The 24,448-nt window shown below is 38.1% G+C and overlaps 1 protein-coding gene across 33 annotated transcripts in view; it reads right to left on the reverse strand.

The window, feature by feature from the left end:
- Positions 1-24,448, reverse strand: part of ZBBX (zinc finger B-box domain containing) — a 116,380-nt gene that overhangs the window by 43,849 nt on the left and 48,083 nt on the right. For 28 of the 33 annotated variants that reach the window (XM_081532476.1, XM_081532515.1, XM_081532534.1 and 25 more), the window contains 2 exons: positions 12,969-13,127; positions 6,624-6,798 (listed from right to left, as the gene is read on the reverse strand). In XM_081532476.1, coding sequence (XP_081388602.1) covers positions 6,624-6,798; positions 12,969-13,127 — 334 coding nt within the window. Of the gene's footprint in view, positions 1-6,623; positions 6,799-12,949; positions 13,128-24,448 lie in introns of all 33 variants that reach the window. The other 5 variants (XM_081532440.1, XM_081532432.1, XM_081532642.1 and 2 more) reach the window with 1 other exon arrangement.

Consider the following 24,448-nt stretch of genomic DNA (forward strand, 5'->3'; position numbering starts at 1 on the left):
AGAAAACACAAAATCCAAGCTAGTGATAATCTCTTAGAGGGAGGGAAGAGGGCGAGAAGAGGTTCTTACTGCATTGTTTTTCTCCATAAAGTATATAAATTTTATAAATGTTCTTTTGATCTACTATCTCAGAAAAAGGAAAATATTTATAAACATATAAAAACACTATACATACAGAAAAACAGTAATATTTATATTACTCTGAGGCAAAATAATCACATATTTTATCAACAGAAGTCCGCATCTTGATGATTTCTCCACAACAACCACACTGTAATTCCTCTCTAGCCTATTGTGCTACAACAGTCTCCCTTGTTCTCTAAGATCCAGCCACACACATCTCCCTTCAGTTCCATTAACACAATATGGAACTCTCTATCATGGAGCGCTTTGCACATGTTAATCTGTCTCTACGTTTCAACTCCTTTTCGAGACCTCAACTAGAACTTTGGCTTCTTAGAAATCTTTTTTTGATCATCAATATAAGTTAAGGTCCTAATAGGAAAGAGAAAACTCAAAGGCGTAATTTGAAGAAGGTCAAATGAAGGAACTAACTTGTAATCAGATGGTAGAGCTGAGGGAACAGGTGATGTTGAAGCAGAGACTAAAACTAGTGGAAAGCTGTTACCAACTTTAGGCTTGAGTGGACAAAGTGTTGTAAGTATTTATGGAAAGCAATAATTGTAAACAAAAGGTAATCTGAGTGTTGCTAATAACATAGGCAGACAATGCAGTGACTGCAAAATCTGAGCACATCAAAAAACAGGGGGAGAGTGATACTTCTCCCTTTTCTTCTCACCCTTCAATGTTTTGCTAGTGTCTCCAATTAGCCAAACCCAACTAGAAGCCAGAGAACAAGGGAGCTATGTGATGCAGCCTCTAGAGTCAGCCTCTAGAGGCATAGAATCGGGTAAAAATAAGAGAAAATGAATCCAGAGAGACAGTCTACTTAGTTTGCATCTAAACCTCCATTTGTATGTCTGTCTGTTTCTCTGCAAAAAGCAAGCAGTAGCAGTAGTGTGCTCAGTCGTGTCCGACTCTTTGAGACCCCAAGGACTGTAGGCCACCAGCCCCCTCTGTCCATGGGATTTTTCAGTCAAGAATACTGGAGTGGGTTGCCACCTCTCACTCCAGGGATAGAACCCATGTCTTTTGTGTCTCCAACATTGGTATTCTTTACCACTAGCAAAAAAAGCAAACAAAACAACAAAAAACCTGACTCGTGTCTGAAGCACATAGAAAACACAAAGTTTTCACTGGGTATCATAGTGAAAGTCGCTTAGTCATGTCCGACTCTTTGTGACCCCATGGACTGTATGGTTCATGGACTTCTCCATGCCAGAATACTGAAGTGGGTAGCTGTTCCCTTGTCCAGGGGATCTTCCCAAAGCAGGAATTGAACCCAGGTCTACCACACTGCAGGCAGATTCTTTACCAGCTGAGCCACCAGATTTCAATGTAGTGATAATTCCAACTAAATTTAAATGTTAGATACCAGCAGTATGTGTCATATTAGTATGGAGGAAAAACAGGAGAAAAAAATAATTACTCAACATAAAGCATAGCTGCCATCATTCTTCATTTTGTAGCTGGTTTTGGCTCAGTTGTAAAGAATCCACCTGCAATTCAGGAGACTCAGGTTCAATCCCTGTGTTGGGAAGATCCCATGAAGAAGGAAATAGCACTCACTCCAGTGCTGTTGTCTGGGAAATCCCATGGACAGAGGAGCCTGGCAGGCTACAGTCCATGGGGTCACAAAAGAGTCAGACATGACTTAGCAACTAAACAATAACAACTGAAGCCTACCTTGATTTGATTACCATAGCTTCTTTCTCTCACCATCTATTCGATGTTCACCTTACTGTCTGCTGATACCTTTTACCTGGGGGAGTGTCTCAAATTTTCATTCCCAAAGATTCAAGACCATAGCCTTGTTTTCACTGGGCTACCACATTTTTTTCCAATGAACATTATTACTGAACACAGGACAACTATTAAGTTAGCTGCTGATTTGCTTGCAAATAAAGTCTATCTTTTCTTTACCGTATGATAACAATACAATTGTTCCTTTGTGTTTGTGCTGAAACAACATAGTCAGTACAGTGACATTTGCTGACTATTAACTCAGTGTGATGAGCCCCAAATGGCAAGGGGTAGTCTCAGCTTCCTGTTTAATAGAAGTTTTGCTGGAGTTTCAGGTAATACACGGTACCCTGGAGGAAAAGCACCCTAAACTCACAAGATGTTGTTTCTCAGCTGGAACCCATACTGAAACTTCGGCAGGCCATTCCATAAAACTATCAAGCCTGCTGGATAGTGCTGCACGTGGTAAGATGAGTGAATTTCATGGGTATGAGCCTATTTCTAAACCTCTTTCATAACAAATTGAGTGTCTTGCTCTCAGAAACTCATTGTGTGAGATACCATGGTGACAAATAACGGTTCTGCTGGCAGACACACTACAGGAAGAGAAGGCAAATCTTTTTCTGAAATATGTAGCTTTTCTTGTATGAACAAATTACTGCCCATGATGGAAAGCGTCCAATATAATCATTCTGTAACAGATACTCCCTGTTCACCAAATCCACTTAGCATCATGACATCAATCTAATAATCAAGCATTATCTTCTATGCAATAGCAAGACAATCAAGGTTCTTTGGGACCATATAATGCTAGAAAGCTGGAGAGTTAATGGAGATCTGGAGCAAGATTGTGAATGTATATTATGACATCTGCCATATGATATCAAACTATTTCTGATTATATTTATCAACAGAAATATAAAAGAATATATTTGATATTGGAGCAGCAAACTATAGCCTTTGTGCCAAATGTGGCCCACCATTTCTTTATGGCTTTCAAGCTAAGAATGGCTTCTATATATTCTAATGGTTGAAAAAAATCAAAACAAGGATAATATATTGCAACATGTGAAAATTACATAAAATTCAAATTTGCATTCAAAAACAAGATTTTATTGGAAAACAGTCACACTCATTTGTTAATACATTGTCTTTCATGTTACAATGGCAGAGTTGTATGATCCTTATGAGTGGCCCTCAAAGCTTAAAATATTTAAAGTGATGGATATAGAAAATTATAGAAAAATTAGCCCCTGGGTTAGGTCAGTAGCTGTCTCCCTCCTCCAACCATAGAGAATGTGTTGGTTTTCTCCAGTAAAGATGCTACCTCCAGTAAAGCAACTATGACCTGTATCGTCATCATCTGATCAAGTTTACTCTAACTTGCAGTCATTTTCTAAGATCATTGGCTCTTGTACCAAATACACAAGTTAAATGGAAATGTGCTTTCCTGGTAGCTCAGCTGGTAAAGAATCTGCCTACAATGCAAGAGACCCAGGTTAATCCCCGGGTGGGAAAATCCCCTGGAGAAGGATATGGCAACCCACTCCAGTATTCTTGCCTGGAAATTCTTCTGGCCAGAGAAGCCTGGCAGGCTACAGTCCATGGGGTCGCCAAGAGTCAGACACAACTTACCGACTAAACCATCATAATAAAAAGCAGTATTCCTGCATCTTTCAAGTCTTTGATGTTGCCATTAATCTTTGCAGTTCCCAGAAACTGCAACCCCCTGGTTTTGCTTCCAGGATGGTATTTTAGCATGCACATTGGCAAGGAAGGAAGACAGTTCTAGGGTCTTCTACTTATGTACAATCATAACAATCTTCATGCCACAGGTCAGACCATCAGTATAGGCATTATTACTGTTACTAAGTATATCCATTCCCATCATATAATAAAGACTGGGAAAATAACCACATAATGGTCCCACTGGCCCATCCACTATGAGACAGAATAAAGACAAGACTCCATCTATCACTCCAACTTCTATAAATCTCTAACACTGACTGGTGGATTATGATGGTATTAAGGGTCTCCAGGGATAACTGTCAGTTCAGACCCAAGGTCTAATAACCCCTCTGGAAGTTTGGGCATTGTCTTTCCTCACTGAATGTTTATTCTGGTGGTGTCCTTGGTGGCTCAGATAGTAAAGAATCTGCCTGCAATACAGGAGACCAGGGTTCAATCTCTGGGTCAGGAAGATCCCCTGAAGAAGGTAATGGCTACCCATTCCAGTATTCTTGCCTAGAGAATTCCATGGATAGAGGAGCCTGGCAGGCCACAGTCCAAAGAGTCGAACATAACTGAGCAACTAACACTTTCGATTTCACACTTTCACTTTACTGGTAAATAGCTGTAAATTCTGTAGTGAAGTTATAGAGGAAGATGCATAGATGCATAGTATACACTGTGGTCACACTACAAAACTTTGCAAAAAGGACCCAGCATCCATCTCAAGAGGCCTCAGATCTGTGGCCTGGCTTAGGGCTGGGAACTTTATAAAAACTCTGAATTCCCAGTACAGTAGCTTAAGATGGGTCTCTGTGCATTAGATAGAAATTTTCTACTCAGAAAAAAAAAAAAGAATATACACAATTTTTTCATTCTTATGTACTCCAATCAGTATCATAGATCTCTGTGAACTGAAACAATCAATTACTAGTCTTCCTTACCCTTGTTTTGGTAATTTTTTTACTAAAACTTTGATAATTTTATACCAACTTTTGGCCTCTACCACTCCAAGTTGCTATGATTCCTTTGAAATTAGGCAGTTCAATTCCATCTAAGTATCTCCATCCACAATCTTTAGCCTATAGAGGAAAGCTACAACACATCAGTTCTTCTATCATTTTTAAATACTATATCTTCAAAGGGCACCAATCATAAAGGTGTTTCTATAGAAGACTTAGTTCCTTTCAAAGTAGAAAAGTAAAAAAATAAAAATGTGAAAACACAAAAAAAGAGTACATAAAGTAAGAGTCATTGAGAGTAGTACTGGGGTACATACTAAAACAGGGTCTACAAACAAAATCTTGGAAATATTAACAAAATTGATGTATCATGAACAAATGTAGGGAATATATTTGAAAGTAAGAACATCATTAAGAAGAAAATCAAATTATAATTGTGAAGAAGGTGTATGGTATTTGACATTAGAAATTAAACTATGTTTCAAAAGAGCAGTAAACAGGAGAGTTCCCTCATTGGAAAAAAGAGTGAAAATAGAAATCACAAAATTGAACACTTTCAACTAAGTTACATGATTTAAATTTATTATCTAGCATTTTATCTTTAATGAAAAGCAGTTGGAAGCCTCAAAAAGATTCTGAGTAATAAAATTAATAAATTGAATACTTCTAAAAGTATGATTTCCCTCAAAAGATCCTGGGAAACAAAGCAAAGACTCTGTACATTTCAGTCATCCAGGTCTTCAATGTCTAGAATATGGTTGTAAAAATCACCAAGGAAAAATAAAAACAAGAAATATTTCTTCAAAAAGAGAGAAAAGCAAAAGATAAATTAATTATCCCCCCGAACTTCACAGCAGTCCTTGAAATATATTTCTCAAGACACATATAAAAAAAAATTATTTACTGTCTCATAGATCCTCCTGTTTTATGTGTTGTAATTACAGTTCAATAAAGGAACAGTTGTTCTAACAAAAACTTTCTGCTAGAAGAGGAGGAGCTGAAAGAATCCAATTCTTTATTCATTTGACAGTCTGAATTTACACAGGAAACAAAGGCAACTATATCCCCAAGGCCCATTCAGTTCAGTTCAGTTCAGTCACTCAGTCGTGTCTGACTCTTGGAGACCCCATGGACTGCAGCACGCTAGGCTTCCCTGTCCATCGCCAACTCCCAGAGATTGCTCAAACTCATGTCCATTGAGTTGGTGATGCCATCCAACCATCTCATCTTCTGTCATCCCCTTCTCCTCCTGCCTTCAGTCTTTCCCAGCATCAGGGTCTTTTCCAGTGAGTCAGTTCTTTTCATCCGGCGGCCAAAGTATTGAAGTTTCAGCTTCAGCATCAGTCCTTCCAATGAATATTCAGGACTGATTTCCTTTGAGATTGACTGATTGGATCTCCCTGTAATCCAAGGGACTCTCAAGAGTCTTCTCCAACACCACAGCTCAAAAGCATCAATTCTTTGACGCTCAGCTTTCTTTATAGTCCAACTCTCATATCCATACATGACTACTGCAAAGACCAAAGCTTCGACTAGACAGACTTTTGTTGGCAAAGTAATATCTCTGCTTTTTAATTTGCTGTCTAGGTTGGTCATAGCTTTTCTTCTAAGGAGCAAGCATCTTTTAATTACATGGCTGCAGTCACCATCTGCAGTGATTTTGGAGCCCAGAAAAATAAAGTCTGCCACTGTTTCCATTGTTTCCCTATCTGTTTGCCATGAAGTGATGGGACTGGATGCCATGATCTTAGTTTTCTGAATGTTGAGTTTTAAGTCAACTTTTTCACTCTCCTCCTCACTTTCATCAAGAGGCTCTTTTGTTCTTCTTTGCTTTCTGCCATAAGGCAAAAAGACTTATGAAAAGGCAAAAAGGCCCATTCAGGGTTCTATAAATATTAAACCACTAAACCAATGGTCACACAGTAACTACTCATTTGAAGAGTTATATCAAACTACCATCCCAATGTTAATAGCTTCTGAACACTGCATTTATATTCACAGAGAATGGAGATAAAACCAGCTTTATTTTAAAGCATTCATTTTATTAAAAAAAAAACAAAAAAACTGTACCTGATTTTGCTGCATGTAAGTTCTGTGTCTCATTGTCATCATGATGTCCAGTTCTCCACTGACTTAAAACTTTCTGAAAGGATTGGGCAGAAGCTTCTTCATTGAAAGGCACTTCACACAAGGGCTTGTCTCTTGGATTTGTACATTCTTCTTTTTTTGTTGCTGGATCTTCTACCTAAACCAATTAACAGTGTATCTAAGTGTGCTTTACCAAATGTTCTGTATCTTAAAATACAGGTAGCATTGATTATTGAACATTGTGAAATCACACATTTTTTTTTACTTCAAATGTTGTTAATTTGTACTTATTTATGTGTTTTTCTGATTTCTTTAAAACTCTATAGACAGTTATAAATGGTATCTTTGGAAAATATTAAAGCTAGAGCCTACAGGACTGAGGATTTGTCACTATGTTATTCATGAGGGTTTTCTTTGGAAAGCAGTGACAGCCTTGCATCTAACTCTACTTCTCCAATCTCCTGCTCCCTGCAACCTCCCCACAGCAGAAAGAGCAGTTTCATTACCATGTAAATCTGAGATGGTTCCTCTGCTCCAAACCCTCCAAGACTGCGAAACCCTTAGTTCCTACCAGGACTTACAAGGTTGTACACAAGCTTGTCTTCCCCTGCTTTTCACTCCACTTCCTCCAGTTCTCCCCTTCATTCACCCTGTTCCAGCCAAACTTCTCTTCTTGCAATTCTAGGAACCCATCAAGCATATTCCACTCGAGGGCCTCATACTAGCTGTAGCTAATGCCTGAAATGATTCTTCTCCATATTTTCATACAGTCATTCCACTCATTTCATTCAGTCTTGGCCCAAATGTCACCTGCTCAGAGAATAAGCAATGACCCTACTGATGACCTAAAAACAAAGTCCTTCCCCCACCTTCAGATCCCTTATCTTTTTTATTTTTCTCCCAATAACTTATATCCATGTGAATTTACTCTACGTGTGGGTTTACTGCTGATCTCTCCCCATTAGAATGTAATGGGATCAGGAATGTTGACTGTTTCCTCAGGGCCAAGAGCAGTAATTGGCACAAAGTAGGTGCTCATTAAAAGTCAGTTGAATGAATGGACATATCAATTAATGCTATGAAACATTGCCTGCTTTTCAGTATAATGCTGCAAAGAAAGGAGAAATCAGGACAAAATATAGATTTACTGTGAATACACAAAAGAAAATGAAGGTACAATTTGGCAGTTATCCAGTGAATCAGAGAAAACAGCAAAATTGGGGAACTAAAGCAAAATAAGTTCCACAACAGTTCTGAATTATAAAATGTGGATTACCTACACTGATCAAATTGCTAAAGCTCCATTGTGTACCTTCTAGATATAACAGTAGAATCCACTATGTTCAGCCCTTAATTGCAAAATAAATGGGCACATTGTTAGAGAACAATTGAGAGAAGATTGTTAAATATGTGCATATATAAAATTCAACATAAACAAAAAGCGTCTGGAACCTACAAACACCATGCTAGTCATTGCCATGAAACACAGGTTACTAAGTCCACAACAGAAACAGAAGCAAAGAACAAAAGTTTAACTCAGAGAAACAAGAATCCCATGGGCAAAAAGTGGCAAGGGCAGTATTCTAGAGCAAAAGAATGATAGAGCGGGTAGCCATTCCCTTCTCCAGGGGATCTTCCCAACCAAGGGATTGAATTTGGGTCTCCTGCATTACAGGCAGATTCTTCACCATCTGAGCCACCAGGAAAATTCACAGAGCAAAAAAATGGGATATGAGAAAATATTAAGGGTAGAAAGATGAACAGAGGCAGAATGTGAAGGATCTTCCCACCATCCAGAGAAAATTACACTTAAGTATATTGGAAATGCAAAGCTACTGTAGAGTCCCACACAATAGTGTGGGAGAGAAAGAAATTGGAGAATAGTGAGTTCAGATGCAAGGAAACCAATTGAAATCCACATCCATTTGTCAATATCAACACTACAAACACATAACCCTCTTCACCTAGGAATTTTAGGATTTTATCACACACACACACACATACATATACAAAACAATATTTTTCAAAATTATTCTTTATACTGTAGTTCATACTTGCAAAAGATTGAAACAGTGTAAATACTGATCAACAGAAGACATAGCTTAAAAAGTTATTTAGTATCTAATAAATGGAGTATTTCAGCTGGTAAAGAATCCGCCTGCAATGGAGACCCCGGTTCTATTTCTGGGTCAGGAAGATCCCCTTGAGAAGGGATAGGCTACCCACTCCAGTATTATTGCGTTCCGTGGTGGCTCAGACAGTAAAGAATCTGCCTGCAATGCAGGAGACCTGGGTTCAATCCCTGGGTCGGGAAGATTCCCTGGAGAAGAGAATGGCTACCTACTCCAGTATACTTGCCTGGAGAATTCCATGAACAAAGGAGTCTGAAGGGCCACAATCCAGGGCTTTGCAAAGAGTTTAGCAAAGAGTAGGAAATGACTGAGCAACTTTCACTTTCATATAGAATGAGAAGGCTGTGTGATATACTTATATGAGAAACAATAGTATATTGTTACAAGTAAAAAGTCTGTTTGCATAGTAGCATGCAACATATTAGTATTTGTGTTAATGCATAATGACAAAATTGAAATTGTGATTAACTTCCAGAAGGGGAGAGAATTAAATGACCTTTTCACTTTATAAACCTTTTGCACTTTAAGAAATTGTTAATTTTAGTATCTGGAAGAGCAGTAAGAATAGAAGTGACCAAATACTTAAGGGTTTTCAGATGGTTTTAAAACATGGTAACCGATTGGAAGTGCAAAGCAAGAAGATAAATGATTATAGAAAATAACTGTTCTTGCTAGTTTGAAAAGCTTGAAGAGAGCTGTCACCAACAGTAATATCTATAGGTTTGGAGAAGAGGTGATGAATTTAGCTTGGAAATACTGAGTCTTAGAAGTATGTGAGAAGGTATTTACAGGTATTCAGTAGTAAGCAGTGTGTGTGTGTGTGTGTCTGTGTGCGCGCACTACACTCGTGAAGAAGCACTAAAAACTCTGTGCTTAATACAAAATGAGTTGAGTGTTCCACTGATTTCAGCAGCTCTCCAGGGCAGCTCCCTTCCAAGCAGTGAATAAGAGATATAAGACATTTGCATTTTACAGCTATGCCTATGGAATACTTGGTTTCCACACAGTGGTGACATGACAGGAAAAAGCCAGAGGGTGGTATATTCACTCTTAAATGTTTCAGCTGTCATATGTGGCCCCTCTAGGCCAAATATACCCCTGCAAAATATGTTTTAATATCCCCACTTTCCAGAAAAGGAAAGGAAAGCTAAGTAAATCGCACAATGTTACAAAACTATAAGCTGTAAGAAAACCAGAGTCAGTATTTCAAGCTCAAGTTTCAGTCTCTAAAATGAAAACTTTCATGAACTGCACTCCCTTCCAAGGATATCCACTGGCTTGAATCCATCATTTTGATTCTTCCAGGCGTTCAAGTTGCTGGGTAAGCCAATTAAAAATCAGATTCCTTATTACTTAGCCATTACAAAGAATGAAATAATGCCATTTGCAACAACATGGATGGACCTAGAGAGTGACATACTGAGTGAAAAAAGTCAGACAGAGAAGGAGAAACATCATATGACATCCCTCATATGTGGAATCTAAAAAGAAGTGATACAAATTAACTTACTTACAAAACAGAAAGAAACTCACAGACTTAGGAAATGAACTTATGGTTGCCCGGGATGGGGGAAAGGGATAGTTAGGGACTTTGGGAAGTTCATGTACACACTTATATTCAAGATGGCTAACCAACAAGGACCTTTTTTTATAGCACATGGAACTCTGCTCAATGTTATGTGCCAGCCTGTATGGCAGGGGAGTTTGGGGGAGAATGGATACGTGTATACGGATGACTGAGTCCCTTCACTGTTCACTAGAAACTACCACAACATTATTAACTGGCTATACCTCAATACAAAATAAAAAGTTTAAAGCTTAAAAAAAAATTAAATAAAACATTTAGTCCTAAAAAGTAAATAAATAAAAATCAGATTCCTGGGCCCTAACCTAAATGTAAAAAAATCCAAATTTGAGTGGCAAGCCAGGAATACACATTTTCAAAAAGCTCACGCAGTACTTCTGATGTTTATTGCAGTTGGAGAAACTCTGCTCTTCAGCACAGAGGAGTACCAAGCATATGACAGGGGTACTTCTTTAATGTGTGCACTGTATACAGGTTGACAGCAGTAATAATGCCCAACCAGGAGTACTCAACAGAAGGAGCAGGTGTTAAAAGCCCATGACTGGACCACCCACAGAGATGCTGAACTCAGTCACATGTGTTTCCCTAATGTTTCTCCAGTTGATTCTACTGTGCACTCCTGGATGAAACCACTGAATTAATAGTTTTTAGGTTAAGACCAGAGGTGGAGGGTCTATAAGAGCAGACACAGTTACTGATGGGGACAAGAGGCAGCATTTAAGTTAGGGATTAAAAGCTCAGGCAAAGGAGTAAGCTCTATAGCTTTCTAGTACAGCTAGTAACTTAAATCCTCTCTGACTTTCTCATCTGTTAAATGAGGTAATAATAATGCAAAAGTTATAGGGTTATTGTCATTATTGGATAAGATACAGCAACTAAAGGATTAAGCTCAATGCCTAGCATATGATATTTAATAAATTTGAGGCTATTGATTTATTACTATTTTTAGTGGCAGGATAAGTTAGATAAAATGACAACCATGAAGGAGAAACCTTTAAAATCTCAGCCTCTGGGTAGTGGTTAAAAACAGGTAATTTGGAGTTAGAAGGTCTGGGTTGAAGGTCTGGGTTGAAACTGAAGTTCCACAATCAATGATATCTTGGGCAATTTAAAAAACTATATTTTGACATTATTTTCTCATTTGAAAAAAGAAAAAATTTAAAAAGGATACAAAAAGAGATAATATACATAAAATATGTAGAACAGTGTTTGGCACATGGTTGGTCCTTAGCATATTATTATTCTAATCATAAGGCTGTATGTAACTCATTCAATGATTCTTCACAAGCACCCTTGGCAGGTCTACTAGTGAAGTCCCCACCAGAATGCTACTCTTTCTAGACAACTCAAGGATAGTTTCTCTGCTGTAAAGAGACCCTGCTAACACAGAACATGTTTTCTTTCATGTTCTCTAAGCAAGGGTTTGAAAAACAACAGACTGAAGTTCAAACCTGACTCTGTCATAAAGTAACAAGCTGTGTGTGACTTTTGCCAAGTCACTATTTCTGAACTACACTGAAAAGGTGAAAGTGAAAGTGTTATTCGCTCAGTCATGTCTGACTCTGTGTTCCCATGGACTATAGGCTGCCAGGCTTCTCTGTCCATGGAATTTTCCAGGCAAGAATACTGGAGCAGGTTGTCATTTCCTTCCCCTGGGGATCTTCCTGACCCAGGGATTGAACCCTGGGTCTCCCACATTGCAGGCAGATTCCTTACCATCTGAGCTATCAGGAAAGCCCATGTGAAAAGGTGAGTGACATCTAAAAAATGAGGATTATTACAAGGATCAAAATTTGAGGAAATTTGTTTCCTGTTAAAGAATCAATACAAATGTATTATTAAAATACCGACATGAGTTGATATAAGCTCATCTAGGATCAGTAATCAATTTGAACAACCACACAATTTGTTATAAATCTGATTTTAAATACCTGTGAAATTGCCTGTCACTTAAAACACTTGGACGGAGAAGGCAATGGCACCCCACTCCAGTACTCTTGCCTGGAAAATCCCATGGACGGAGGAGCCTGGTAGGCTGCAGTCCATGGGTCGCGAAGAGTCAGACTCGACTGAGCGACTTCACTTTCACTTTTCACTTTCATGCATTGGAGAAGGAAATGGCAACCCACTCCAGTGTTCTTGCCTGGAGAATCCCAGGGATGGCGGAGCCCAGTGGGCTGCCATCTATGGGGTCGCATAGAGTCGGACACGACTGAAGTGACTTAGCAGTAGCAGTAGCAGCAGTAAAACACTTGGAAAGGTTTTATACTTTTAGTCTCCTTGAGATCCTGATTAAAATAAAATTGCTATATTGCATTGTGTTATTGTCTTATGTTTCTTCCAAATATTCATTTCTTGATGTGGTGAAAATGCCTGGAAAGCAATATAGTCAAAAGATCATTCCCCGAAAAACCAGCAGCCAGAGAAATCAAAGCAATCTCCTCAAAAGGATTTTTACAGTAAAAATGTTTTTGATTAATAAGAAAACAAATTCATATTAAACAACAATATGATCAAATCATCTTTAAAACTCTAAACCTCTAGTATGTGAATGACAGTCTCCATGATCATGTGTGACAGAAAATGTCTACTGTATTTTTCTCCATTTACCTGAGAGCTGCTCCCCTGCAGAAGAGGAGACTTGGTTTTCTGCTGGCTTTTACTAATCTCTTTTGCAGAATGTTTCTCCCCTTTGGGTTCATCTGGATTAACTTCCTTTATAAACCGATGGGCAGCATCCAATACATTGGATAATAATTGTGATTTTGCCTATAAAAAAATAGATAGGAATAAAAAGCCCAATGTCAGCCTAAGTAATTTATATATGTTAAATCATGTTTTCATTATTCTATGACTAGCAAAATTCAATGCATTTTGTTCAATATTTAAAAATATAAATTGCCATTTATCTCAGCCATATAATAGTGGCAGTTGCCATCTACTGAAGGACTAGTTTGAGCTCACATTATCTTATGTATCTTAAAAGCATATTTAATCCTCAAGTCAACTCTAAAGTGTTAACTATTTTTATCATTGTTTTAGTGATAAAGTTTTTAGGGTTTAAATAACTTGATCGTGGTTACATGGTGAGTGGGTGGCAGAGCTGGGAAGTGACCCCAGGTGTGTATAATTCTAATGACTCATAGCCTTTCCACTATATCGACCCCTAATAGATAGTTGTGCTATTTTGTGCACATCATGCCTAAAGAACTAAATATAGTTGATGTAGATGGAGTCTGAATAAGCAGTAATGAGCATTTTCTTGGTGATAAAACATCTTTAGAAAATATTAACTACTCAAAGTGCACATCAGGAAGTGCCCTATCAAACTCTGAGTTCTTTTTATCATGCCTTTGCTCATGAGATACCAGGAAGGCCCCCCCTCCTCCATTACCTCCTTCGCCTGGCAGACCCCTGCCTCCCCTTCTAGATTCACCCCAAGTTACTCCCACAGGTCCAGGAACTCCTCTTTGCCTTCCTCCCCTAGCTGCATGAGGTGTCCCTTCTTTGTATCCTCTTATTATTCTGAGATCTTTATAAGCCTACACAAATATTGATTTTGAATCATTTTTTGATGTCTATCTATACCATAAAAGTTCACAGAAGAAAAAACATCATGTCTTCTTAAGTCTCTGTACAGTTACTACAGTGGCTGGCAAATAGTAATATAGCAAAATAACATAAAAATAAGGTGTTGCAGGACACAGAGAGAGATACAGAATTAAAATAAATAATAAGGGGAAAAAAAGAATTCAAAGACCTTGTCAAATGCCTTCAGATGGCTGGAAGAACAAACAGGCAAATCCCAGGAAGGCCCTCTTTTCTGAAGGGCTTCCTAGCAGGAAAAACCCTGATTTGCCCAAGGACACTGCAGGAGTCTGGATCCCATCTGAGCTTGAACCAGAAACTCTCGAGGGAAGATGCAAACCCTTCATAGACTCGCTGAAAACCTGGTATTAGGTACACAAGGAATAGGTCTTGCTTCTTAAACAAATGTTCTCAAGACAGAAGCAAACTTCAGCAGGGATCAGAAATGGTTATTTTATCCTCTCCCATGGAAATATCCCTATTCTAAAATTTTCATCTAGTTACCTATTTAAATAGCTAAGACTACATTGACACTTTCCAGTTATGACCTTTTGTAAATCTATTAAGATTCATTGCAATCTGGCTTTGGGATAAATCAGTGAACATCAAATTAACCAGTGCTATTTCACACGGAATTAAAAAATTTATCTATGAAAAATGACTAATATGACCTATGCACACATATTACTGTCCATATACAGACCTATCGCATCAGCTCCAAATTTTCCCAAGGATCATCAAAAAGCCTTTATAGACTTAAGCAGTCCTCATTTTTTTAAAAGAAATTCATATTTATAATACACAATTGTTGTCTATATTCACTATACTGTGCATTAGATCTCCATGGCTTATTCACCACTTGTTATGAGCTTGTACCCTTAAATAACACTACTCATCCTCCCACTCCTCTATACCCTGGTAAACACCACCTTACTCACTGTTTTGTATGAGTTTGACTTTTGGGATTCTACATATAGAGGATCTCATACAGTATTTTTCTGTCTCTGTCTGACATATCTCAGCGTAAAGTGTTCAAGGTCCATCCATGATGTCACAATGGCCAAAGGATATCCCCCTTTCTCGTGGCTGAATGATACTTCATCGTCTATATAAACCACAACTTTTTTTATCCATTCACACATTGACTGGCATTTAGGTTGTTTCCATATTGTGAGTGATGCCACATAGGACTGTACCTACTTCTTCAAAACCCTCTCTTAATTTTCTTTGGGTAAATCAGTTCAATTCAGTTCAGTCGCTCAGTCATGTCTGACTCTTTGTGATCCGATGAGCTGCAGCATGCCAGGCCTCCCTGTCCATCACCAACTCCCGGAGCCCACCCAAACTCATGTCCATTGAGTCGGTCATGCCATCCAACCATCTCATCCTCTGTCGTCCCCTTCTCCTCCTGCCCTCAATCTTACCCAGCATCAGGGTCTTTTCCAATGAGTCAGCTCTTCACATCAGGTGGCCAAAGTACTGGAGTTTCAGCTTCAACATCAGTCCTTCCAATGAACACCCAGGACTGATCTCCTTTAGGATGGACTGGTTGGATCTCCTTGCAGTCCAAGGGACTCTCAAGAGTCTTCTCCAACACCACAGTTCAAAAGCATCAATTCTTCTGTGCTCAGCTTTCTTCACAGTCCAACTCTCACATCCATACATGACCACTGGAAAAACCATAGCCTTGACTAGATGGACCTTTGTCAGCAGAGTAATGTCTCTGTTTTTTAACATACTGTCTAGGTTGGTCATAACTTTCCTTCCAAGGAGTAAGCGTCTTTTTATTTATGGCTGCAGTCACCATCTGCAGTGATTTTGGAGCCCAAAAAAATAAAGTCTCTCCCTGTTTCCACTGTTTCCCCAACTATTTGCCATGAAGTGATGGGTATTGGGTATATATTCATGGGGTAGAACTGTCTAATTGAATGGTAGATCTATTTTTAATATTTTGAGAAAACCTTATATTATTTTCCATAGTGGTTGAACCAATTTACATTCCCACTAACAGAGTACAAGGGTTCCATTTCCACCAAATCCTTGCCAGGACCTGTTGCCTTCTTGATGCTATTACTTGGTTTGCGGTTAGTGAAGATCATAAACAGGCACCAAGGAAAATTTGGGAGGAGTGATAGAAATACTGTGTATTAATTTATACTGGAGGTTACACAAGTGTATTGACAAACATATTTTCAGAACTAATTAAACGGCATACTTCAAAGGAGTGCATTTTACAGAACAATATGAACATACTTATCACTGCTGAACTGTACACTTAAAAATGGTTAAGCTGTTAACATTTTATATTGTTTGTATGCTACAATTTTTAAACAATGTGAACACAGAAGTAATGGGTGCATTTTGTGGTTCATAAATTAAACCTGAATAAAATTGATTTATCAAGAAAAAGAAAAAGGAAATTAAGCCAATGGTGATGTTTCATTTTTCCAGAAATACCTGCACTTTAACAAAAATTTTTGTAAGCAAAGTAATCCAATTAACCTAATTTTAAATTCCCTACAACAAAATATTATTTATTTCAAAGGTGGTTAAAATTTATAGTTTATACCTTATATTTTGAAAAAATATCAGAAAGCAATAGTATTAATTTTATATAAAATTATCAAGACAGAATTATCATTCAAGTATATATATTTAAGTAACACAGAACAAAGATTATTCCTGTCTTAAACTGAATCTTGCTAACAATAATTCAACAATCCTTATAACATTTTAGGTAACATATTAAGAGATCTTGAAGTGGCCAAAAAATAATTTTATTCTTCAGTTAAATTTACTGCTAAAAGATAAAATAAATGTCATGAATAGCTGAAACATTGGAATCCTATATCTAAACATCTTAAAATTCTGTTAATTCAATATAAATAAAATGCCAATGTGAATTTTCTTTCCCACAATGTCTTACCTTACACAGAAAAAAAAAAGTGAAAGTGAAAGTTGCTTAGTCGTGTCCTACTCTTTCCAACCCCATGGACTAAATAGTCCATGGAATTCTCCAGGCCAGAATACTGGAGTGGGTGGCCCTTCCCTTCTCCAGGGGATCTTCCCAACCCGGGGATCTTCCCAACCTGGGGATCTCCCCAAACCAGGGATTAAACCCAGGTCTCCCACATTGAAGACGGATTCTTTACCAGCTGAGCCACCAGAGAAACCCAAGAATACTGGAGTGGGTAGCCTATCCCTTCTCCAGCGGATCTTCCCGACCCAGGAATCGAACCAGGGTCTCTTGTATTGCAGGTGGATTCTTTATCAGCTGAGCTATCAGGGGAGACCACCTTACACAGAAAATGTGCTTTATTTTTGGTTTCCGGAAACTTAAATTATTAAATTGTATCTCTAATAATAGATATGAACATTGCTCCTTCCATTTAACAAAACTACACACATCATGAAACAATTACCACAATAAGTTTGGTGAACATCCATAATGTCATGTAGATATAAAATTAAAGAAATAGGAAAAAAAAATTCTTTATGATGAAAACTCTTAGGATTTACTCTCTTAACAACTTTCATATATAATATACATATATACAATTGCTTGTGGGGAGATTAGGTTGAGTTTGGGCTTTTTTTTTTTTTTATTTTGTGGCTGTGTTACAATAAAATTTTATTTACAAAAACTGATTAATCCCCTGGCATCCCAGTGGTTAGAACTCAGTGTGTGTGTGTGTGTTTTAATTAACTTGTTTGGATAATTGACTCAGGGAGCTCAAACTGGTGCTCCGTGACAAACTAGAGGGGTGGGATGGAGTGGGAGATGGGAGGTTGAGTCTTTGTTTTTACCTTATTGTACTTATTTATTTCCATGTTTGACCAAGCACAAGCATGATGAAGAGAGGAATAGGCATACTCCTTTCACTCATCTCACCTACATATTGCTGGGGAGAGGGGAGTTGAAGGGTAATGTGGACTTTGGAAAAAATCACAAGATTTTTAGCAACAAAGTTAAAAGTATTCTATGAAAGCAGAATTATAGAACAAACTTAAACCATATATCTCCTAAGAGGTGAAAAATTTAACAGAATCATTAAGATTAGAAATTCACCATAATACTTCAAAGTTCCTAGATATGTGAAAAATATATCATATGTATGTTATTTTTAACAATGTTAATTCTTCCAATGGGTGCAGAATAACTTTCCATTTTTTTCTGTCTTCTTCAATTTTTTTCAACAAGATCTTCATAATTTTCATGCACAGGTTTTTCATTTCCTTGGTTAAATTGGAGAAGGAAATGGCAACCCACTCCAGTATTCTTGCCTGGAAAATCCCATGGAAGGAAGAGTCTGGCAGGCTACAGTCCATGGGGTCGCAAAGAGTCGGACACCACTGAGCAACTTCACAGCAACAGGTATTTCTTGCTGTTTTTGCAATGGTAAATGAATTGTTTCCTTAATTTCTCTCTTCAATTTTGTTGTTAGTATATAGAAACACAACTTTTTTATGCTGATAGCGAATTTACTGCAAATTTATGTCTTCTATTCTAATAGCTTTTCAGTGAGGTCTTTAGGGTTTTCTCTGAATAAAATCATGTCATCCTCAAATAGTGACAGCTTAATGTCTTTCTTTCCAATTTAGATGCCTTTTATTTCTTTTTACCTAATTGCTCTGACTAGGACTTCCAATACTATATTAAATAAGAGTAGTACGAGTAGGCATCCTTGTCCTGCTCCTGATCTTAGAGGGGTAGCTTTTAGGTTTTCATCATTGAGTATGAAATTCTTCGGCTGAGCGCCAAAGAATTGATGCTTTCAAACTGTGGTGTTGGAGAAGACTCTTGAGAGTCCCTTGGACGGCAAGGAAATCAAACCCATCAATCCTAAAGGAAATCAACACTAAATATCATTGGAAGGACTGCTGCTGAAGCTGAAGCTCCAATATTTTGGCTACCTGATGTGAAACGGTCTTTACAGGTGGCAGTAGTGGTAAAGAACTCGCCTGCCAATTCAGGAGACGTTAAGAGACCCCAGTTCAATCCTTGGGTCAGGGAGATCTCCTGGAGGAGGGCAAGGCAATTCACTCCAGTATTCTTCCCTGGAGAATCCCATGGACAGAGGAGCCCCGCAGGAAGGCTTACAGTCCATAGAGTCACAAAGAGTCTGGCATGACTGAAGCAATTTAACACACACACACATACACACACACACACACACATCCCTGATGTTAAGAGCCGACTCACTGCAAAAGGCCCTGATGCTGGTTGAGATTGAAGGCAAAAGGAGAAGGGGACAACAGAGGATGAGATGGCTGGATGTCATCACTGACTCAATGGACATGAGTTCAAGGAAGTTCCAGGAGATAGTGAAGGACAGGGAAGCCTGGCATGCCACAGTCCATGGGGTCGCAAAGAGTTGGACACGACTGAGTGACCAAACAACAACAACATTGAGTATGGTGTTAGCTGTGGATGTGTCATATATGGCCTTTATTATGTTGAAGTATATTACTTGCTGTTTTTTGGTCACTAAGTCATGTCCAACTCTGCGACTCCGTAGACTATAGCCTGCCAGGTTCCTCTGTCCATGGAATTTTCCCAGGCAAGAATACTGGAGTGGGTAGCCATTTCCCACTTTATCATTTTATTAAATATTTTTTTATCATAAATGGATGTTGAATATTGTTGAGTGCTTTTTCTGCATCTTACTGAGATGATTATTTGATTTTTCTCCTTCATTTTGTTACTGTGTTTTATCATATTTGTTGATTTGAAAATGTTGAATCATTTTTGCAAGCCTGGAATAAATCCCAGTTGATCATTTTACATGATCCTTTTAATGCATTATATTTGGTTTGCTAATACTCTGTTGTGGATTTTTGCATCTATGTTCATCAGAGATATTGGCCTGTAACTTTATTTTTTGTATGTTGTTCTTGCTTAGTCTTTGGTATCAAGGTAATGTTGGCTTGTAAAAGAAGCATTCCCTCCTCTTAAAATTTTTGGAAGAGTTTGAGAAGAAGAGTTATCACATCTTCTTTAAATGTTTGGTAGAATTTCACTTGTGAAGCTGTCTAGGCCTGGACTTTTGTTTTTGAAGGGTTTGATCACTGTTTCAATCCCCTTACTAGTGATTGGTCTGATACAGAGTCGAGCTGTAGCACACGTTTTTAGTTTCTCTTACCTGAGCTGCCTCTGGCTATATTTGAAGGTGGGCACTTTTCAACCTTCCCAGCCTCTGTCAGAGGTGTCTTTAGTGCCCAGGTTGTCACTGCCTGTGCCTCAGGGCCTGCTGATGCCCCGCTGCTGCCATCATCACTGCTGTTACTAGCATCACCACTGGGGCCACCAGGGTAGCAGGCACCTCCAGTGTATCCAAGGTCACCTGGATTGCGGGCACTACCACCATGGCCAGGGGGAAAAGCATGGATCATGAACAGTCCCACTGCATCTGGGGTTGTCAGGCTCAAGTATGCCACTGCCACACATGGGGGAAGGCCAGAATCTCAGGCACCACCATGACTGGAAGGACCCTTGCCGCCACTACTGCCTGGTTTCCTGTGGGTGCCACTGCAGTTGAGATTCTGGAGTCATGCGTTCTGCCTCTCCTGCTGCAGGTGGGTTCTCTGGGGCTGCGGGATCACTTGCCATGGCCGAGGGCTGGCATCATGAGTACCACCTCTGCTGCTTCATCAGTTCTGCTTCCTCTGTTCCAGCCCATTCACCCCTAGATGGACAGATGTGTGGAACTCTCTGGCATCCTAGCGCATTGGACAGAGGAAGCTTTGTTGTGTTATGGATGTTTTATTAGTAGTACATTGAAAGAGAGACACAAACAGAGCATCGTATGCTATCGTGATGCTGACACCACTCCAAGAGCAAAGTATTTATCATTCTGAGATGAAGTTTTCTTTCTCAACTAACACAGCAAATTAAAAAAAGCCCATGAATTCTGTATGCTATAATAACTTCCAGCTTACATTTATGCTAGAGTTTTGCTTTTTACTGTGTGATCTATATATCAGCAGTATCACTATCATCTGAAAACCTGCTAAAAATATGAAATCTCAGGCTCCACTCAGACTCACTGAATCAAAATTTACAGTTTAATCTGTAATTTGAACATACATTAGGTTTGAGAATCACTGTGTCAGAACACTTATCAGTCAACTGTGTTACAGTTGTTTGAAAATATCTATCTTCTGTTTTGTGATGATGAATCCCTTGATTCCTTGAGAGAGGGGACCATGTAATATCCCTGCTGCCCTGTCCTTCATGCTTTGCAACTAGAACATTATTTGATGCTGACAAGTACTCAAGAAATAGTGGTTGAGTCTAATTTAACTGACTTACTCAGATGAAAATGACTAAAAATTCCATTTGAACATTCATTTCTATACCCAAGCTACCTGAGTCGAAGTCAATACAGGTAAATCAATGGCACTTTCAATAACAACAGAAAAGGGCAAATCATTTACCTCTCTAAGCCTAAATGTTTGCACCTATAAAATGAAGACAGTCTCTACCTAGAATAGCTGTTGTGAATACATATCTTATGTAAAAAACACTTAGCAGAGTGATGACATAAAACAGGACATTCAAATGACTGCCGTCTTTTTATAGATCACAATAGCAAACTATTTTTCTGTAAATAAGAAATATAGTTTAAATATCCAGAAAATAGAATTCCTGCCAAATTCAACAGATCTCTGGCTATGGAATAAAGGTCAGTACATAATTCTATAACCATAAAACAAATACTAAGCTGGATAAATTTGTTTAAAAAAAAACTATTTCAGAACCCTTGAAATCAACCAAAAGCAAACAAACTGATAAATATTTATTCAAAAAAAAAAAACTACTCTGAATTTTCCATAGAAAGTTAAAGTGTAAGGTTTACTTGCATGGGGTTGCTCCTATCTTAAATGTTCCTTCCCAAGTTTGTCAATTCCTAAGTCAAGACTTGCCTTGATTTGCATTTCTCTAATAATGAGTGATGTTGAGCATCTTTTCATGTGTTTGTTAGCCATCTGTATGTCTTCTTTGGAGAAATGTCTGTTTAGTTCTTTGGCCCATTTTTTGATTGGGTCATTTATTTTTCGGGAATTCAGCTGCAGAAGTTGCTTGTATATTTTTGAGATTAATTGTTTGTCTGTTGCTTCATTTGCTATTATTTTCTCCCATTCTGAAGGCTGTCTTTTCACCTTGTTTATAGTTTCCTTTGTTGTGCAAAAGCTTTTAATTTTAATTAGGTCCCATTTGTTTATTTTTGCTTTTATTTCCAATATTCTGGAAAAGATGCTCAACATCACTCATTATTAGAGAAATGCAAATCAAAACCACAATGAGGTATCATTTCACACCAGTCAGAATGGCTGCTATCCAAAAGTCTACAAGCAATAAATGCTGGAGAGGGTGTGGAGAAAAGGGAACCCTCTTACACTGTTGGTGGGAATGCAAACTAGTACAGCCACTATGGAGAACAGTGTGGAGATTCCTTAAAAAACTGGGAATAGAACTGCCATATGACCCAGCAATCCCACTGCTGGGCATATACACCGAGGAAACCAGAATTGAAAGAGACGCGTGTACCCCAATGTTCATCGCAGCACTGTTTACAATAGCCAGGACATGGAAGCAACCTAGATGTCCATCAGCAGATGAATGGATAAGGAAGCTGTGGTACATATACACAATGGAATATTACTCAGCCATTAAAAAAAATACATTTGAACCGGTTCTACTGAGATGGATGAAACTGGAGCCCATTATACAGAGTGAAGTAAGCCAGAAAGAAAAACAACAATACAGTATACTAATGCATATATATGGAATCTGAAAGATGGTAACGATAACCCTATATGCGGGACAGAATGAGAGACACAGATGCATGGAACAATTTTATGGACTCTGAGGGAGAAGGTGAGGGTGGGCCGTTCTGGGAGAATGGCATTGAGACATGTGTATTGTCATATGTGAAACAGAGCACCATTCCATGTTCGATGCATGTGACAAGGGCTCGGGGCCGGGGCAGTGGGATGATCCAGAGGGATGGGAGGGGGAGGGAGGTGGGTGGGGGGTTCGGGAAGGGGAACACATGTAAACCCATGGCTGATTCTTGTCAATGTATGGCAAAAACTATTACAATATTGTAAAGTAATTAGCCCCCAAGTAAAATAAATAAATTTATAAAAAAATAAAATAAAATAAAATAAAATCAAAAAAAAAAAAAAAAAAAAAAAAAAAAAGACTTGCCTTGCAAACAGGGAGTGTGCCTGATTCCAGTGGAGGAGAGAGTCTTGAAGTTACATTGGCATTATCAGTGAATTAGAAAATTTGATTGTAAATGAATGAGGAAAACCTATGGCTCCAGCAACCTGAGGGTTTGGTCCCAGTTGGGATGAGGAGTGGAACAGATAAACATTAAATGGGATAAACCTGGAAACGAGAGCTATACGATGGCTGATTTAAAAATGGAAATCACACACAAAAAGAAAATTCTTGAGTATGACCTATATAAACTAACAATAGATTTGAAATGAAAAATTCAATCAAATTGAAGAGCAACCAAGATCAATCACCAAAGCTGAAAAGGAAATGAACACAGCTTTTGAGACTTATGAGACAGCATCAAGCATCCAACATACATTTAGCGGAAATATCAGAGGGAAAGAAATGAGCATTAAAAAATTAGAAATGAGGGCCCCAAACTTTTGTTATTTGATGAAAAACTATTACTGCAAAAATCTACAAAGCTCAACAAGCTTCAAGAAAGACAAACATAAAGAGATATACACCAAGACATACCATAATCAAAGTATGAAAGCCAAATACAAACAGAAAAACTTGAAAGGAACAAGAGAAAAAGGACTCATTACATATAAGGGTGCATCAATATGAATAACAAGCTGATTTCACATCTGAAAACATGGAGACCCAGAAGGTAGTAGAATGATATGAAGTCCTGAAAGGAAAAACTGCCAGAGATAATTTTATATTCAGAAAACTGTCCTTTAAAAATGAAGGCAAAAATAAAGACATTCCTCAATAGATAAAGTAAGAGCATCATTCATTTCTAGCATATGAGCCCTACAAGAAATGCTAAAGAAAGGTTTTAAGACTGAAAGGTATTAAATCTACCAGAAGAAAGACAGCAACCCAGAAGCATAAATATATGAGTAAGTGGAAAAGATGTATTGATTTGTTTCTCTTTTATTGTCTTTCTTTTGAAAGCATAAAATCATATATAGCAACATTATTAACACTATAATTAACACTATGGACGTACTGATTTTCTGCCTAGCTGTTTCATTAGAAATTTCAATACCTCCTTTTCAGAAATTTATGAAACAGCTATGCAGAGAATCAGTAAGAACTTAGAAAAGTTTAATAATCTCAAGTAACTTGATCTAAGTGACATTTAAAGAACCCCCAACCTCACAACATCAGATCACAAATTCTTTTCAAGATCATGTGACACATTTTCCAAGACAGACATATGCTCCACATAAACTAAGTATTAATAAATTCATTAAGAATTGAA

This window comes from Giraffa tippelskirchi, chromosome 2, assembly GCF_054371585.1.
Source record: "Giraffa tippelskirchi isolate mGirTip1 chromosome 2, T2T-mGirTip1v1.2.pri, whole genome shotgun sequence".
Taxonomy (NCBI): domain Eukaryota; kingdom Metazoa; phylum Chordata; class Mammalia; order Artiodactyla; family Giraffidae; genus Giraffa; species Giraffa tippelskirchi.